Below are 13155 nucleotides of genomic sequence, written 5' to 3'. Positions count from 1 at the left end.
GAGAGGAAGGCAATTCTCGTTGTGGGGACATGGATGGAAAGCTTTGAGAAAACTGAGGTGTGTGGTCCTGCAGTAGTTGCTAAGGCTCACACCCTCACTCCAGTCAGGGCTCCCTGCATGTCACCACCTCCGAGAGGCCTTCCCTGGCAGCCCTTTAAATTGCCTTTCCACTGTCACTGTCCTTCTGCCCGCTCTTGCTTTCGACGGTGACGTCCCACCACCTTGCACATTTATTTATTTACTTGTTCATCATGTGATAGACAAGCATCAGTGAGAACAAGAGGCTGGTCTGTCTAGGACAGTGCCCGGCACACAGTGGGTGTTTGGAATTCTAGCGTAAGCAGGGCTCAGTAAACTTCTTCTCTAAGGGAGAGGTAGTAAGTATTTAGGCTTGGTGTGCCATTCAGTCTGCATCGTGACCGCTCAGCTGTGGACATAAATGGGTGTAACTGTTGCAATAAAGTTTTATTTGAAAAGACAGAGGGCGGGCCATTGTTTGCCAGCCCCTGGCACGGAGATTAAGAGAACAGATTCTGGAGTTAGCTCTGAGACCTCCACAGTACTTCTCGCCGCCTCTGTTGCCTCATCTGTAAAATGGAAACAAAACTGGCATCCCCCTCACAGGGAGGCCGAGTACGGTAACTGCCAGGAGCGGTGGCCGGCATGGGGTGCTCGCTGTGTCAGTAGCAGTGTCATTCATTCGATGACGTTGTTGACGGAAATGACGGGGATGGGCGTAGTATGTGTAGTACACTTTGTAGATTTAGTGTTGTGTTCCTTTGACAGCACCATTGCTTATGAAATGTTCATGTTAAGTATTTTATTTTTTTTATCTCAAGATTTTATTTATCAGAGAGAGAGAGAGCATGCACAGGCATGAGCAGAGGCAGGGAGAGGGGCAGAGGGAGAAGCAGGCTCCCCGCCGAGCAGGGAGCCCAAGGCAGGACTCGATCCCAGGACCCTGGGATCACTACCTGAGCCGAAGGCAGACACGTAACCAACCGAGCCACCCAAACGCCTCAAGAATTTTGAGCTTTTTGAAGGATAGGTTTCTGATCAAAATTATACTCTGATTCAATTTTTGAAAATATTTTTATTGTATATAAAGCTACATATTTTATTTTAGTTTTGGTTTAGAAGGGAGTACAGAACAGTGAGGATCCTAGAAGCTATCAGTGTGGCATGCTTTATGGTAAATTCTCAGATTTTTCTGGATTTTATAGCTTCCCAGGGAAAGTTTTAATGTCAATGGGTTTTCCTGGTTTTTCTTTTTATGATTTTATACTTTTGAAAACTGCCTACTGTGGGACAAATTTTTAATATTTTTATACAGTAGATTTTTTTTCCCTGTATTACCTTCTTACACCTGCAACATAAAAGCATAGGAATTTGAAATAAGTTAGAGGAGGCAGAAAATCTGTGGAAAAATCTTGTACCATTTTGTCTTGTTTTAGAAATAATTTTGTGGCACTGTGGACTTGGGGCAGCTCATGAGCACGTCATGTAAAAAAGTCTTTTCAGAAGAAAACACATCCTCTATATTTTTTATACTTAGTACTCCCATGTATATTAATTTACCTACGTCCTTTTTCATGTGCCATTGGAGGAAAGAGGTCAGTAAAACTTCCCAGGGAAATTCTGGGAGTGGATTCCTCCCTGCAGGTCTGGCCCTTTCTTTACACTGGCCTTGACCCCTGGGCAGACTGGTAGGTGGGTGGAGTAGAGAGAGAGGGCATTTCTTCCTCCTCCTCAAAGTCAAATGGAACTCAAGGGGGGGAAGGAGAGATGGCCAACAGGACAAAGTGGAGACTTTTTGAGCCACTCAGCAATAGAGGAGTGAAATTCCGGTACTTTGTTGGAGAGCGAGCGCCCCACAGGCCGTGAAAACCTTGTGTCCCGAGGGCGAGTCACAGGTACAATTTGCCCTTCACTTGAGTTACAGCTGTGTTTCCCGAGGGCTATTTCGAGGAGCTGCGTTATCACCCCAAGCTCCAGCGCCGCTGTGTGAAAGTTCCCTGCAGACCCTCCTCTCCTGTCCCTCTCTGACAGAGGCGGGAACCTGACCCTCCTGCACTTCCTGCTGGGTCTGAAGACCGCCGCGGACGACGAGCTGGTGGCCGAGCTCGTGGTGGCCATCCTCAGGGTGTGCCCGGACTTGCTGAACAAGTACTTCAAGGAAGTCACGTTTTCCTTTCTCCCGAGAGCGAAGTCCACGTGGTCCAATAACATCAAACTACTGAACAAGGTGACAGCCGGCTGCTGTGGAGGGTGTTAGGTGGTGGGCCGAGCGCCAGCCGCAGGGGTGGGGGCTGGGGGGAGGCGGCCAGGGTGGGAGAGAGAAAGAAATGCCCATGAACTTCAGGATGGAGAACTCCTTCAGCCTTTCTTCCGGGGGGTAATTTAGATCATGTCAGGGTGGTGTCCTGGTCCTCTGAGGACATTCTGCTTTTAACGGAGCTGAATTTGCAGATGGATGCCTTTTGAATCTATTAAGCTGAATTCCTCTCCTTCATCCAGATTTTTTTTTTTTAATTTTTCAGACTTTATTTATTTGACAGAGAGAGAGAGATCACAAGCAGGCAGAGAGGCAGGCAGAGATAGAGGGGGAAGCAGGCTCCCTGCTGAGCAGAGAGCCCGATATGGGGCTCGATCCCAGGACCCTGAGATCATGACCTGAGCCGGAGGCAGAGGCTTAAACCCACTGAGCCACCCAGGCACCCCATCATCCAGATTTTTTTACTTAGAGTGAGACCTTAAGGAATTTTAGCACATTCAGGCTGGAATTAGTGAAGTGTCTAAAATGTAGGATAGTTTCTAAAAACCACTATTTTAGGTACTTAGAACAACTTGAAATAAGCTATAAAACAATGGCTAAGTGGCTACGTATTAATGCCCTTTTTTTTTTTTGAAGATTCATTTGAGAGAGAGCGTGTGTGTGAGGAGCAGGGGGAGGGGCAGAGGGAGAGGAAAATCTCAAGCCAGCTCCCAGCTGAGCGAGGAGCCCAGTACAGGGATTGATCCCACAACCCTGAGATCATGATCTGAGCTGAAACCAAGCATCCGCCGCTTAATCAGCCGAGCCACCCAGGCTCCCCTGTTAATGTCCTTCTAGTCACACACCTCGGCCTCCCTTCACCCACCACAGCGGGAGAACCTGCCGCACATTCTTTGGCAATACTGCCGGGCTCAGTTAAGCTGATTTGCGGCCTGCTTCATGGTGAAATATCTAGGATTGTTTTCTTGTGCCTCGACCTGGGCATGGCGTTATCCATAAAACAAGCTTTTTTCAGGTATTCCCTCTTATCTCTCAGGTGTGTGTGCGTACAGTCCCCATGTGTATCTTGGGACGAGAAGGAGGCATTTTGCCTCTCATTCTGGGGAAGGTAGCCCGGTGGCCACGACCCCTCTGGGGAGGTACTGTGGTGCTGGTCTCCCCAGGGAAGGGCAGGGGGCAAGTGCCTGGCCTTCGCAGGCCTGGGTGCGAGTCCTTGCTTCACTGCTCTCTTGGTGTGTGCCCCTGGGAAATCACTAACCTTATTGAGGTCCAATTTTGTCATCTGGTAACATCTTTTATTTTAATGTAAAATTTCCCTAGCTCAAAGGGTTGTCATGAAGCGTTGAAAAGATGACATAATTTGCCCGGTGCCCGTCAAGTGCAGTAGCTGGTGAGGAACACGATTGTTAGTTCCGGCAGTGACTTACTTGCCGTCAGAGGTTTGAAGGGGCTCCCCGGGCTGCAGGCTGGGCTCTGCCCTGAAGGTCATTGCCCTGGTAACAAACAGTCTCGTGACCTGACTTTTCTCTAATAAGTAGATTTAGGGGTTAATCTTCTAGACCCTGTTCCTCAGCTGGTCTTGGACCTTTATCACTACAATTGTTTCATCGGAACAGCTTCACTGCGGGGTGCCTACCATTAGCCGCCGCTCTGAAATGGAACCTGCACCACCTTATTCTCTGTTCTCTTGTTCATAGATCTATGAGGCTCAGCCGGACATTTCCCGGGCTTTTCAGACCAGAGAGTTCATCCCCTTGCCTCGGCTCCTGGCCATGGTGATGGTGACCACCGTGCCCCTGGTGTGCAATAAGATCATGTTCACCCAGGCGTTAAATGTAAGTGGTTGCCTTTCTTCTAGAACTTTCTCCTGTTCACCGCACTGGCCTTTCTGGGGATCATTCTGAGAATGCCTGCCTGGATTTATTGGATGGTGTTTTGTCAGTGAGCCTCAGGCTTTCCGTGTGCACTTACCTGGGCAAGGCGCCCTGGAGCCTGAGGAACATTCCAGCCAGGAACTGGCCAGCCAGGCCCTGGAGCCTGAGGAACATCCCAGCTGCTGATTTTACTGCTCCAGCACGGAGCCAGGACCACAGCCCCCCGCATGGCTCCCTGCACCTGCCCGAGGGTGGGAGCCTGTTGGATTCGGACGCAGGGCAGTGCGTCCAGCTGCAGTCCACTGTCGTGTAAGAAAGTATCAGTTAAGGATTTGTGGATGGGGTAGGACTGAATTGGCCTGGCAAATCCTGTCTTTTGTCGTGAAAGTGAATAGTGTTAAAATGTCTGGGGAACGTTAACTTGGAGGAGCAGCCGTTTCAGGCTGTCCTCTTGGGAGGACAAGTTCATGCTAAAAATTGGACACGTTCACGGAGAAATGAAATTTCCTATCGTTATATGTTATAAAGTCCCTGAAAGAAATGAAATTTCCTATCGTTATATGTTATAAAGCCCCTGCCGAAGCCACGTTCTGAGGGGCGCACGCGTCTTTCAGCACAGCTCCGAGGCCTTAAGTAAGCGGCTGCAAGCTGTTGGCACACGTGGGTTGGGGCTCTGCCGGGCCCTCCTGTTTCCAGGTTGCCTCGAGTCTTAGCTGGGGGAGGCAGGCTGTGGCGTCTGTGGGGCAGGAGGAGTCCCCACCCTGTAGGCTGGCTGGGTTGTCGCGTGGACACAGCGGGACCAGGGTCTGCTGGGGTGGGTCACGTGGGGGCCAGGGGGCCCCGGCAGTGACAGGCAGTGGGCGCCGAGTGGTGAGGACTCCTTGGCAGAGTGTGCACTGGGGTTCGGCATTTCCGATGCCTGCCCAGGGTCTGTGCTGAGAGTGGGCGGTGGGCGAGGAACAGGAAGGAGGCTGGTGTGGGCCAGACAGAAGGGCCTTCTCTTCTGGTTGCCAAATCATAATCACCACAGTTGGGACCCAGCTCACTTGCCCATCAGTCTGGTGGGAGGCACGAACTGTTCGATCTTGAGGGGCTGTTAAGGAAACAGAACTGAAGGACAGAAGTCGGGTGCAGCCGCTTTCTGGGTGGAAGACTGCATTGCCCGTGGCCGTGTCCCTGCCCCCTGGGAGCGGCTCCCGCAGGCAATCTGGGATGGAAGGCCAGCTGTGCCTTCTCGGACTGTCGTTTCAGGACTGGGGAGGGAACCCACAGGGTGTCTGCCCCCCAGATGGGGTGGCTGCTGGTGGAGGAGGGGACGTCCTTTCTGTCCTGTCAGTGCCGCCATGCCGTGCAGGTGCATGGTTTTGTCTTGTCCTTGGTGGGCCCTTCCTGACTGCGACGGTGGGGCAGCGACGTGGGCATGATGACTGTGGACTCTGTGTGCGTGTTCCACGTTTGTGTTTTCTTTATGGTATTATCCAAAGGTTTGTAATAGCGTAATTTCTGACTTCAGAATCACCAAGAAGAGAGCTTATTTTAGAAACTGGAAAGAAATCACTGGGAGGCAGCGTGTGCCCATGAACCCCTGTTTGGGCCCTGCCTTTGAAGCGATTATGGGGAGGGAGTCATTGCTGGCCTAGGGCATTTCAGGTCGTGCTCCTCTTGGGTCCAGCGCACATGTGAAACGAGCCCCCAGCTGATTAGAAGGCAGGGGGAAGGGGGTGTCGTGGCTGTGTCACCTGCCTGTCAGTCCGCGGTGGCCTGGCCAGTGCGTCCCAGTCTGTCCTGTGCATGAGGTGTGTCTGGGCCTGAAGGACTTGGTCCAGGCTGGCCAGGGATGGCGTGTCTGGGAGCTACCCTCGTTATGGTAATAGCTCAGGTTCTTGAATTTTATTCTGTCTCTGCACCGAGTGAGGATTCGGCGCGGTCTCCTGTTTGTCGTTCTGAATCCCAGTGGAGAGGCTGGTTGTTGGAGGCCTGGGTTGGGGGCTGCACGCTTCCCAAGTCTGGAGGTGGCTTTTCCTACTCAGGACGTGGGGCCTTTTCTTGTCACGGGGGCACGCGACATGAAGAGCTCTTCCAGGGCCTGGGGGGGGGGTTCTGCTGAGAGAGGGGCTCCTCCTGATGCACACCATCTGCGTGCGCTCGGTGGCTGTCGGGAAGGACTTACCGGACACAGACGGGGAAACAGAACTGAAAATAACTGTCAGATTTTCCTTGGAGTGGCCATCTCCTCAGCCACTGCTGAGACAAGGTCTGCAGCAGGTCAGGAGGTCCGCGTCTCCAGGCTGCCTGGCAGCTTGTGCTGCCCTCCCTGCCGGCGACCCCAGGAGGGGCAAGGGCCAGCCAGACCCAGGGCCTGGGAGGTCTGTGTCCGCCAGTGCTGCCCCCACACGTGTGGATTTGCCTCTTTTTCTTCCCAGTTGGACAGCAAATCGGTGAAACACACCGCTTTCTCCCTTATTTCCGTCATTTTGAAAAGAGCGCTGAAAACCATCGACCACTGCCTGGATAAGGAGGCGTGGCAAGGGTCAGGCGTGTACACCACCGCGCTGATGGAGGAATTCGTGCGGCTCTTCAGAGAAGCTCTGAGCAAGGTAGGCGCGGGCGCAGCGGGGGCCGTTCTGGACGAGCTTCTAGAGCCTTCCTTGCAGCCGTCACAGGCGAGCACAGCAGGGAAAGAGGCAGTCCTGGGAGCACGGAGGCTGGGTGTGAAACGCAGTGCAGTGGAGGGTTCGGGTGCTCCTGGGACTTCCAGCCTCCCCAGAAGCGGATGGTTCTTCCCTCCCCAGCTGCCACACGCACATTGGACTGGGGCCCGGAGGGGGTGGCTGGGGGGCCCCTTGTGTGTCTTCCTCCCCGGGGCCTCTTCTAGTAAGTCAGGAAGGGCAGTCATCTGCAGACGGGGCTCCTGCCCCAGAGGAGTCAGGGTCATGCTGGGCGAGGCCCAAAAGCAGGTTTCTTTTTCCCAGTGTCTTGCTCGGGCAAATGAATTTTCGGGGTTTGTTGTAAATATGGGTGCTTGTTTTTCCAAGTCCTCGCCGTACAGTCGCGGGCGTCAGCACAGGGATCACAAAGGGTGTGGGCCTGTGTCCCCCGACATCCCGTCTCTTGCCCACTCACACACACCCGCGTGAGCTCGAATCCTCCCTTTGTTTCTGCTTCTCATTAGTAGGTTCATTTCTTTTGTTTCCTTCCCTTGTTGAATGTGACTGTTTTTTTGTTTGTTTGCTTGTTTTCTCTTTTAGATTTTACCAGACCTCAACACCATCGTGTGGGTCTGGCAGTCCCTTCGAAAGCAGGACACGAAACAGGATGACGAGAAAGGAAGGAAGAAGGACAGCCAGACTCTGGCCGCCTGCGTGGCTCCCGAGTGCGGTGAGGATTATGGGGCTCTGCTGTGTGCCGACGGAGGGTACAGGCAGTCGGGGACACCGCCTGCCTGCAGGCGCTTTCAAGGGATCTGTTGGAAATGCATCCAAGCTTCTGCGAGGACCGTGACTCTTTAGAGACTTGAATGATGGGTGCCGTGTACTCTGGCCTTTCCATGTGGGGGTAGGGGCGCTCGTTTGCTCTGCAGATAGAAGTGGGCTACACAGTCCCCCCAGTAATGAGACACATCGACTCAGACCTTGTCATTAGTCTACCAGGCAGTGGGTCTTGTATCGTGTCTCTGTGCTTCTCAGTACTTACAGTGGCCCTGAGCGGGGGGGTGCTGCTGTGTCCTCATTGTTCATTGAGGGGCACCCAAGCACAGAGAGAGCAGCTGTAACCTGTCTCGGGTCACAGCACCGACATCGGGACTTAAACCCAGTCTGTTTGGACGGTCTTGACCACGTTGGCTTCATAGGGATCCATCTACAGCCTCTGCGTTCAGCATGAGGTTGACTGCAGTGGGTCATGGGTAGCTCGACGGCTGATGAAGGACAAAGAACAAGTGTGTTTCCTAATTTCATGTGTCTGATCTTGGTTCAGATGATGCGGAAACCATTCTTCTGAAGGCCGCTCTGCTCCAGGTCCTGTGCCTTTACCAGAAGGTGGTCCCACACGTGGTCATGCAGTACAACTTTGACTTCAGCAAGCTTCTGAAAGGTGCGTCCCCCGAGACCCCAGGCGCCCCTCTGCTGGGGGTGCTGGGGCGGTGGGGAGGAAGCGCAGCTAAGCCAGAGCAGAGCCCTGGAGCTGGGGCCGGGAGGGCTCCTGGGCAGCTTCACCGCGTGCGCCTGAGCCCCCAGACCGATCGTGTGTGTTTAGACTATAATATTTTTTTAAGATTTTATTTATTTGACAGAGATCACAAGTAGGCAGAGAGGCAGGCAGAGAGAGAGAGGAGGAAGCAGGCTCCCCACTGAGCAGAGAGCCCGAAGCCGGGCTCGATCCCAGGACGCTAGGATCATGACCTGAGCCTAAGGTAGAGGCTTTAACCCCCTGAGTCACCAAGGCGCCCTGGACTAATGTATTTTAAATAGTGGGTCTTCCTTAAGTAAACATGAGATGAACACTTAGCACGCAGAGAAGGGAGAAGGCAGGCAGCCCGAGCTGTCTGCCGGGGAGGAGTGACAAATCCAGTCGTGTGACATTAAGTCTGAAGCTTCTTTTCAAAGGAGCAGGGGTGCAGGGATCAGAGGGTTCCTGATGTAGTGAGCGCTGGCTGTTATAGAGGACTGCTGAATCACGGGTCTCTGCCTCTGAAACCAATAGCACATAAGTGTTAATTGAATTTAAATAAAAATAAATCAATTAATTAAAAAAAAAGATCTGAGAGCCACTGAGAAGGGATGTCCCGTCTGCACAGGGGCACTTCTGATATCATTGACTCACTTCTCCCCAGTGAGGCAGGTTCAAACCGCATCTTTTAAAAGGAACGTTATACTTGTCTGGTCACGTTTCCTTGATGGAAAAGTTTGTCTAATAAAATCTTGGACTTCATAATTGGGCCTACAGAAGAAAGCTTGCAGAAATATCATTCCTGAGATTTATATAAGCTATTGGAATATTGGAATAATCCTGATGAAAAGCTGTAATTAACTTCTTTTGAAGGCAAAATGTTCTCTCTGCTGTGGGAATATGGAATTGACCATTTACTGTTTAGTACTGTTGTCATTCCCAAGCGAAGAGAAATGCAGACTGCAGGGCAGAGGATAAGGACCCAGGCGGGGGCTCTGGTGGCCACAGTGTGCTCCCGACATCTCTGCAATCTGGGAGATGAGGCCGGTGCGTCCCGCCGGGCTGACGTCAGTCAGAGACAGCACGCCGGGGGCATGAGGACCGCACTTCAGGCTGTAGGGAGAGGTCGATGGGAGCCAGTGGGCTGCTCGGGGCAGGTGGAGTTCAGGCTCTTTGCTGAAGGTTTGGCCACAGTGGGGGAGGGGAGGAGGCGGGCAGAAGAGTGGGCCCGGGACAAGGGAGGACAGAGCCCCAGATCACCCTTCTTACTTCTGCAAGTGGAGCTCCTTCTCCAGTCCCCTTGGACAGGGACAGTAGGGGCTGGACACCTTCCTTGGTGGGATTCCTGTCTGTATTCCTCTCTCCTGCCCACAGGCGTCATCTCCGAGCAGGGCCTCCGAGACCAGGTGCCCCCCATTCTGCAGCACCACATTCTCAAGGTGGCCCTGGAGCTGCCCGCCAGCAAGTTTTTGTGGTTAAAGGCACAGGTAGGAAGCAGAGAGTTCCCGCCGTCCGTTAACTAACTCACAGGCATGCTGGTGTTTTGGCCTGGAAATTGCTGACTGGATCAGAACCTGACTGTTGGTTACCAAGACAGCATTCACGCATCCCCTCTCAGACGCACTCAGAGCAGAGGCCAGGGCCTGCTGGTGAACCAGAAGGCCTTGGAGTCTCTGCTTTAGCAAAAGAGGGTGTTTTCGTGTGTCCTGACTGAAACGATATCATTGCTGGTTATTGGGAGTTTGGGGGTTTTTTGTTTGTTTGTTTTTGCTTTTTTTAAATATTGAAGGCTTTACTTTTTACTTGTTATTTTAAAAACTTTTTGGAAATAAATAAAATACATTCCTTCTCCTTTGTTCTCATCCTGGAAGAAGGTAAGACAGAGACACAGGAATAGACACCAAGCCAGGAAAGGATTGAGGCTGACGAAGAATCTGTAAAAACTGTTGGCATTTTTTTCTGCCCTTAAGAACGTCTTCTAGAACTTTCTGGAGAATATAACTTTGAATCAAAGCGAACTCAAGATGTGGCAGATACTTAACCCTGTGTATTTAAGCACGGGATGCCTGCTGCTTCTATCTGAAGGGAGAATGACCAGGCAAAACTAAGCATTGTCAGAATGTGATTCTCAGTAGCCCAGATCGCTGGTTTTTCAGTGACTTAGATCTTACTTAAAATCTTACGGAACCAATAGTGTGGCAATGGATGTGGGCATTTTTATGTGTTGTATTTCTGGAATGTGGGGAGTGCTAGGGACTGTGCCTTTTCCCCAGGTCCTCTCCTGAGGTTCACGGGCATCGTAGTTGAGGCTTGACACATGTGTTCCCTGTGTCCACCCCTTACAACACTTAAAGACGGGGCAGCCGGGGCACAGAGGGCTTGGGACACCCGTGCAGGGTGCCCCCCGTAGTCGGAGGACCCAGGACTGGCCCCAGGCCATGTCGCCCACAGCCCTGCTCTCAACCTCTGCGCCCCACTGCCACGGACCCCAAAGAGATGACTGGTCAGGGTTGTCGTTGAGTTGTTCACCCTAGCTGAACAGGGCCAACAGGATCCTGATGATTTCTTTGGAAAGTGAACAGAGGGAGGCCTCTTACCTTCACAAGAACTGGTGTTCAAATGTTAATTTATATTCAGTGCCCACCTTCTGCCTACAAGGTGACGTCTGCTGGGCTTCGGAACATCAGCCCTTCACTTGTTCAGGGTCACCATCATTGCCAGGGGCTGCAGGGAACGCCCCAACCAGACAGCCTTGATGGCACCGGGACCAGGGGTCTGGAGCTCCTCATACTCCGCTGAGATGCGCGTTCAAAGCTCAGAAGCCTCTGCGAGAGGCTAAGTTGTGTATAAAGGGTCGATTGTGCCCACACCGGCATCGTGCTGAAATGCAGCCTGCCCAGCTGCTGGTCAGGGGTTTCGTGGAGCTCCTGAGGCGCCTCAGTCTAAGATCCCAGTGGTCTTGCCGGCTCATAGTTACAGCGAGAGGAGATCAGAGGCCTGGGAGCACGCGGGGCGTGTGGTACCCGTTTGGTCCGCGTCCTGAGGCCTCTGCAGTGTTGATCACGTGCTGCTCTTCAAACTCCAGGAAGGGCCAGAGGCAGACATTGTCGGAGGAGAGCGATCGGTATTTTACTTACTGATGAAAATGTTTGTGACCAGCAGCCATCTGCAGCTCAAGTCGTCCACCAAACTCCTGATCATAAAGGTGAGCGTGTTCTACCAGTCCCTGATTCTGAGGGCGTCTTCACTCTTTGTTATGGTAGGTGCTTGGTAAACAGTTGTTGATTGGACGGTGTATCAGGACCTCTTTAAATTTAAAAATGGGAGGCTTTTTGGCAGTTTTAGCTTACGACATCTAAACCCAGCTGTGTTTTCAAGAGGCAGTACAGCTAAGTGGGAAATGGGGGCTTTGAGGTCCTGTTCCCAGATCTGATTCCTGGTTCGGCTCCTTCCTGGGTGGCGCTGGGCAGATCACAGCCTCTCTGAACGTCGTTTTCCCGTGATGAACGGGAATGATGGAATGGTAGGATTGCAGGGGAGAGGACTTGTGATCGTGCTGTAGGGGGTGCAGACTCAATAAATAGATTTCTGGCCCTCTGGGGAACTGTTCAAGTAGACAATCCTTCTTCCAGCCTTCTCCGGGGCTCAGCTGTGCTGACCTCCTTGGTCACCCACAGCACGGGTGTCAGAGTCAGTGGCAGGGAACAGGGAGTCGGACTGTCAGCTTCTCGGTCTTACACTTGGTACTCACTTGGTGTAGCTGTAGGAAATCGCATTCCTTGTTTCTGCTGTGCAGCGGACGTCTCACGGCTGCTACAGAATTCCTGGTGGTTTTTCGGAGCAGAGATTCTGCCTTTATTTGAGGGGCCGATCATCTTGCTGCCTTATAACCTTCTCACCTGAGCTTCTTGAGGAATGTAAATGGGTCTTGATCTCTGCAAGTTGCCATTTCCCTGTAGGCCTGCGCTTGACCCCGGCCTGATGCCGTGATCACTGACTGCACGTAGGCAGGATTGGCACCCTCGGGTCTCCCTTCGGGGCGCTGTGTTGCAGGGCTCATGCACTGGGACTGCTCAGATGCTCAGTCTGTGGCATCGGGCCATTTGGGGACATCACTTAATCCCCCTGGTTCAAGGTCCTGCCCCTTAACACATTCTGTTCCCTCAGAAATGCTGGTGCTCCTTGCCCCAGGTCTGAGGCTTGAGGGGCCACACTGTGGTGACATGACGTGACGTGATGAGACGCGACACGAGTGGTGTGTCACCTTGGAGAATTTCATGCAGGCTGATGGTGGGCTGCTGTGAGGGGCTGAGTCATGCATATCTACCTGGGGTCTTTGCGAAAATCCAGATAGAAAAACCAGACTCCTAAGTAGCAGCTGGAGGCTTTTTTTCTTTTCATTGTTTAGGAGTTGACGGAAAGGAATAGGAGACAGCAAGACCAGAGATGGTGTGATCGCTCACAGGGCGCGGGATGATGTCTCTTCCTTGTTTCTCTCAACCGCGGGAGTGCTGTTTTGAAAGAGTGGCTTTTGGAGTAGAGATGCACATAAGGCTTCGACCCCTGCTTGGGCTCTCATAGAGCATAGCCTCCGTCCTGCCCCCCTCCACCAACGCTACCCCCTGGGTCTGCTTCCTGACAGATCCTGCGGGACACGGGGGTGTTCGAGCACACCTGGAAGGAGCTGGAGCTGTGGCTGGAGCACCTAGAGGACACCGTGGAGGAGAAACGTGAGACCGTGATTCAGTTTTTGGAACGTGTAAGCACGTATTTCCGGTGTTAGAGGAGCACGTTAGTAAATATGCCAAGCGAGTTTTAGTGTCATTGAGGCATTTTTGA

The 13155-nt window shown here is 52.5% G+C and overlaps 1 protein-coding gene across 1 annotated transcript in view; it reads left to right on the top strand.

Moving 5' to 3' along the window:
* URB1 (URB1 ribosome biogenesis homolog) overlaps positions 1-13155 on the top strand; it is a 69143-nt gene that overhangs the window by 18403 nt on the left and 37585 nt on the right. The window contains exons 9-16 of the mRNA XM_046002392.1: positions 2050-2245; positions 3973-4110; positions 6573-6746; positions 7398-7527; positions 8125-8241; positions 9691-9803; positions 11402-11521; positions 12959-13075. Coding sequence (XP_045858348.1) covers positions 2050-2245; positions 3973-4110; positions 6573-6746; positions 7398-7527; positions 8125-8241; positions 9691-9803; positions 11402-11521; positions 12959-13075 — 1105 coding nt within the window. The remainder of the gene's footprint in view (positions 1-2049; positions 2246-3972; positions 4111-6572; positions 6747-7397; positions 7528-8124; positions 8242-9690; positions 9804-11401; positions 11522-12958; positions 13076-13155) is intronic.

Source organism: Meles meles, chromosome 4, assembly GCF_922984935.1.
Source record: "Meles meles chromosome 4, mMelMel3.1 paternal haplotype, whole genome shotgun sequence".
In the NCBI taxonomy this organism is placed as follows: Eukaryota; Metazoa; Chordata; class Mammalia; order Carnivora; family Mustelidae; genus Meles; species Meles meles.
Note: the sequence above shows the minus strand (reverse complement) of the source record. Positions and strands in the feature narration are given on the sequence as shown.